This window comes from Anopheles arabiensis, chromosome 3 (assembly GCF_016920715.1).
Source record: "Anopheles arabiensis isolate DONGOLA chromosome 3, AaraD3, whole genome shotgun sequence".
NCBI lineage: Eukaryota > Metazoa > Arthropoda > Insecta > Diptera > Culicidae > Anopheles > Anopheles arabiensis.
Window position 1 is genome coordinate 54,097,082 of NC_053518.1, and position 6,080 is coordinate 54,103,161.

Consider the following 6,080-nt stretch of genomic DNA (forward strand, 5'->3'; position numbering starts at 1 on the left):
ACTCCATTCTCTTTTGATCTTCTTCAATCTTCACGTCCATCGATCGCAGCTGGGACCATTCTCTAGTTTTTATACATTTGTTTAATAGTTCATGTAGGCTTTTTGCTTCTTTCAAAAGTGAGATGCTTGCGTTTTGTGATGGCCATGTTCATTCATTCATGCCCTCCTACTCATCCTTTTAATGTGGGTACAGATTTGGAAGTCTACCTCGGTATACTTCTAGACGGTGTGAAAATGCTTGATGTCTGTAGTAACTACGTTCAAACATATCTGGTTGTCTCAGCACCAAAAAGAGATAGCATTTGAAAAGAAGGTTCATTTATTTAGTAAACTTGAATGGACTGAAAGTACAGACAGCTCGCAGTTAGCGACGTTTCACCCAAAACGCGTATATATAACGCAGCTATGATTGTATCAAACCATAAACAAATTAACCGTCATCAAGAGTACAAAGTCTAGCGCAGCTCAAACAGAACAGTTGCATTGTTTGTGTGTTTTATTTTATCTAGCTATTCTTAAATTAGGAAGCATCAGTGTACTTGAACGTGCAGTGTTTAAACCAGATTTTAAAGAGTTTAAGTTTTCTTCACCGCGGTACAAAATGAAGGTATGCGTTAAAAGGATGAAAAACACCGTAAATCAAAAGCATTTCATAAAAACTTAAGAACTTTCCTTGTGGTGATCTATGTTATGTTTAAATGTTTATAATTCCGATTAAAAGACTCGATTAATTTTAATGTTTAAAAACGTGTCAGAAAAAGTCCGTTCGCATTCACGTGCTTTAACAGATTTTACGATCAAAAGTGTTATGAACTTTTCAAAGTATTAAATTCAATAGATTATTTCTGTGTCAATTATAGAAGGGTGCAATGTAGGCTTGAATACAATATTATGCATTATTTTGCTTTTACAATCTTGGGGCTATTCTACTGTAAACGATTTTAAAGTTAACTATGAGCATACGTGACTTTGTTATGTTTTTTAAAACAGCCATACAAGGATAGAAATAAAAACACAGAGTTTGAAGTATCATATGCTGTAATCATTTCTAGCGTTTGAGATGTTTGTTCCCTTTTTATATATAGATTTGACGTGCAATATTATACATTGTTTAAATGATTGGTTACTTAATTTGTATTATTTTATAAGCTTTTATAAGCAGTTGGTTAATGAATGGACAAACTTAAACAAAACAAACAAAAGTTTAATTAACCGTTTCTAATGCATCCAATTAATTGCTGGTCAACTTATGGTTTTGGGAGCAAGCTCCGTATATATAGGACAGACTATCCCGCTTTGTGTGTATCCAAAATACACAGATAACAATGGCACCCCTAAACCACCCAATGTTGTTGCAAAAAATAATTTTGACCCGTACAGCAAACCACTACACAGTGAAAGCAGCCAATTCAAATACCGGGATAATAATATGTTTTTAGTAAACATGAATATTTTCTATTAAAAAAGTATATTATACTCTATTTTGACTTGAAAATTTTAAAAATTTTACATTATTAGTTACATTAGTTACATACAATTGTTTAATGCTTGTTGCTACGGATGTAGCTATCTATTTATTATTAATAGCTTGGTAGACGTTTTTAGAACTGGCTATGTATGTTTCTATTTATTGCGCATTTTAAAAATTAGTCAGTTCTTTCTGCTTTATATTTTGCTACTGGCCTAACTTGGCCTAATGATGGCGCCTATTTCCCGAACAGCTGATCGGTCTTGACCGCATTTGACCCCGTTTTGCGACCGCTGCCGAACTTTACCCTAATTGGCCCTATTTTTGATAAGCTAGCTGTTTCGCCTTAAGGGTTATCCTCCCGTCCTTGTCTGTCTAACAGCGCCATCTGGTGTTTTTTGCTACATCTATTCGAGCTGTCCTTGACTGCTCGTTGTTGTTATCAACACTCGCTTGGCTAATCCACACGAGGTCGATATCGTGCCAACAATGCTTTTGTAACAGTTTCCTTATGCTGGTACAGTAAATTAACTGTCCTATACGTACATTTCGACAGAAATGTAAAGCACCATTCATCTGAAAATAGTCATAAGAGAGTGAATTTAAATTAGTCTTTGCAAGGTCTTACAACATGTAAATAACATTATTTCTCTAAAATTGGTATCAACCAAAATCATGAGTAAAATCAAAACTCAAAAAAAAACCAGTCGCATCACTATAAAAACGAATAAAGTTATTAGAATGAAAGCGGCTAAACTAGTATTTCACGGTATATGATAAGTCGTGCTGTAAATATTATCTGCGTTTATATTATTGTTTTAATTACGTCTATGAAAAGGTTTCGAAACAATGTTAACATTCTAGTTGTGATTTTTACTATAAACTTATAATCTTATTCTTGAAAGTTTGTTCAAATGTATTTACACCGTCGTATAAATATGATTGCAGTTCTGAAACCATATAATTCAAAAGCCTGCTATTAAAATCATCTTCGTACTTTATTATTCCTTCCGATATAATACTATTAGAAGAATTAATATGGCTTTTACTTCTTACGTACCGATGTTTTACTTCTTACATTAAATATGATGTAACTTTAAATTTGCGAAAAGTGCAACTTGATTTTTGTACACAAATTTTATAATAAGACATTCTACAATGTTTACGGAAACACTACGGAAAACATGAATATACTTAACTCTATGATTTTCACCATGACATTTTATATATTTTTAATTATCTTGTTCTGGTTATTGCCATAACTCTCTTGACTTTATAGTTATTTTCTTAATAAAGCATTCGTTTTAAAGGTTATTAAATAATCATTCTAAAACATTGTTAATCCTGAAAATCAAAGCATTGCTTTTTGAATTTTTTTAGTCGAAAGATGCATCTTTCTTTTACCTTAATTTGAATGATTTGAAACATTATTCATGTTTGAAAATTTATTCCTTGCGATACTCGGGGTTAAAAGTCTAATTTTTAGCCTTTCTTTATGTAATAGTATCTACTCAAAAGCAGACATACTCTGGGCATTAAAATTTAAAAAAAAAAACAAACATTTTTCATCCCGGTGCACTGCCTGACACAAAAGATGATGTAAAAAATGTGTCATTATCGTTTTTTATACCTCCGTCCCTCTCACCCCCCACGACGATTTAATCATAACGGATAACAAAAGCACAGCCCGAGTCTCACTCTGAAAACACTGAATGGGTTAAAATACGTGTTGTTATTTTATTTCTCTTCATCCCGCGAAACAAATTCGAGCATTCTGTGAGCTCGTATGAGGCCTCCCGTGTAACATTGCGTGGGTTGCGAGTGGAATCATCTGCTTGAAATCTTAAGGTATTTTAAATAATCTTTATTCTTTTATTCATTTTTTTTTGTGGTGTTATTCGTCGAAAAAATCGCTATTTATAAATTTTGTATTTTTGCAAAACAAAATGTAAAAATTTAGGTGTTTAGCTACAAATTGCACTGTTATACCTGCTCTCGGGGTGCTATAATTCACAAAATCACAACTCCGTCATTTTTTGTCGCAACTTCTTCCATTCACTTTTTTGTACAAAAGTATGTCTGTATGACGTAGGTTGAAATAAAAAATGGTGTGTACAAAAACTGTTAATAAATGCAGGAAAAAAACTGTTTGTGACAACAACAGCCTGAGCAGTCAAGCGAGACGTCAATTCACGCGGTGAAGGTGACTTGGTCACCATTCAGTTGCATTACATCTTTTGGAATCATAACTTCTTAGTAAGCTTCACGCTGCTGTTGTTACGGTTGCTACGATTGTTTCACTAATCTAGTTTGTTCATAATTTTCATCATTTTATTTTAACTACAGATTTACGTTGCTGTTATTACAATCGCTTTGATTGCTCTTGCCGCTACCGAACCACCAGCTCCACGTAACGGTTTCACTTCTTCATCGAGCAACTATCTACCTCCCAACCAATCATTCAATGGGAATAATGGTTACAACTATAACTCAAACGACAATGGTTACAACTACCCCTCCTCGTCAAATGGAGAAAATTACCCAGCAACATCGCAGCAGTACGGACCGCCCTTGGGAAATGACGGGAACGGCGGATACAACTACGAAGATGCTAACGTACAACCTGCCAAATACTCATTCGAGTACAACGTACAAGACTTCACCTCCGGCAACGACTTTGGACACATGGAATCCCGTGATGGTGACCGAACCGTTGGACGCTACTTTGTTCTTCTTCCCGACGGTCGCAAGCAAGTAAGTGAAATTTTAATGATTTATTTATTAATTTCTTTCTTAAAAAAAAAAAACATCCCCATGGCCTTTTATGTGGCCTACGCAACTTAAAAACCATCCTATACTATTATGAACTAATAATAACTATTCTATCAAGAGCTAGCGTCAAGATGATTAAAGAGTCGATAGAGCGATTAAAATCAAAATACGCATATGATTGGTTGAAATTTCGAGATATGGACCCACAGGGGCGGATTAAGCGTTAGGCAAAAAGCCGCGTTGGGCCCCAAAAAAAGGGACTCAAACTTGCTCACAAGTAAATTTGCTTCTCATTCCTTCTCTATTTTATTAAACCTCACAGTCGAATAGGGACACCATATAATGGAAAAAATGGCATATGACATCTGCATTGTGACATGTGCATCAAACGTTATGATTTTATGGCTTGGAAAGAAAAATAGATTTAAAACGGAGTATAAATACAACATAAAACAAAACAAAACACTCGATAATCCACAGACTAAAATAATTTCTTTTATATCATTTCAAGGTTGTAAACTATGAAGCCGACCAAAATGGATACCGGCCAACAATCACGTATGAGGATATCGGTACTGGAAACGGAGCTAATTCAAATAACGGAGCATATGAAGGGAATGGACAGTTCAACGGCTATCAGTAACCTTTTGAGCTAATTTAAATAACGGATCATATGAAGGGAATAAACAGTTCAACGGCTATTAGCAGCCTTTGACCGATTGCAATGACACTGATCCTTTAGATATTGTAGATATTTCCTGGAAACGCTTGCAACGCACTGTAGCTATACGAATGTACCAGATGGATTAAACGCTTGTCAAAATATTGTACTTTCCATTCCACGTTGTATTAGTAATGGATGCTACTCCTGTCATCATTCAAGCAATAGCCTCCAGTTAATGACAAACATACACAGCGTGTGTAATATATATAAGCACAAATCTACGATCCGACCCTTCCAATACTTACTTAACACATTTTTGATCAAAGCCAAATTTGATCTAGCGGAAGATACAGCAGTAGATATTAATGAATCACAAAAAATACGGAAACCCCCCAAGAATAGGAGCTACATTAAGAACGGAACAAAAAGGATCCAAATGGAAAATTCAAGAACGAAAAAAATGTTTGAGTGAATGTTGAAAACATTGTCATAACCCTTGGTAACAGATAATACTTTTCACGACATTTTTAACATATATTGCACAACGACATAATTCAATCCACAACAGACCCCATAAAGGTCATAAGATAAATCAAGGTTAAGATTACTTCTTTTCTGTACATTTTAAATACGGTTGCTTTTGTAGAAATGTGCCTCTTCTGTTTTAGGATTGACACGGTTATGCACATATTAAGGTAATATAATGTAATTACTTTATATGAGTAGAAGATTTTATGATAAATAAATTTTCTCAAAAATCTGCGTAACATCAAGTATGATTAAAAATTAATAATTTAACTTGTATAAAGTACTTGAACAAGGTATCGGATTTAAGGTATTGGGAGGTCTAAAATCCGGAAAAATTGTAGGTCCTTTGTAGGTTTCAGCGGGGACGAGTGGACGGGGGGAGGGGGAGTAAGGTGGGATGGTGGTAGTGGATATGTATGTATTCATAGCAAAAATGATTCTTTATAAAGATGGTGCCGTCCAGTTCGCTCAGTGAAATGAACGCGTTCAGCGCGTGATTCGTTCGCACGCCCGAGGTGGTTTGTTTTTAATCGTCGATTTTATGTCCACTTCTTTTTTTAATTTGTTTTAAATACGATTTACATGTAGAGAAATGAAAATTTATGTTGTTTGGCGGGTTTGACTCAGCAGGTCTAACTGTTGATATCT

General features: G+C 34.7%; 1 protein-coding gene across 1 annotated transcript; it reads left to right on the plus strand.

Moving 5' to 3' along the window:
- Window positions 1–418: 418 nt before the first annotated feature.
- On the plus strand, window positions 419–5,694 carry LOC120903675 (pro-resilin). The gene is made up of 3 exons (XM_040313237.1): window positions 419–607; window positions 3,815–4,222; window positions 4,752–5,694. Exons 1-3 carry the CDS (start codon window positions 602–604, stop codon window positions 4,881–4,883), a joined length of 546 nt encoding a protein of 181 aa, XP_040169171.1. The 5' UTR covers window positions 419–601; the 3' UTR covers window positions 4,884–5,694.
- The last annotated feature ends 386 nt before the right edge of the window (window positions 5,695–6,080 follow it).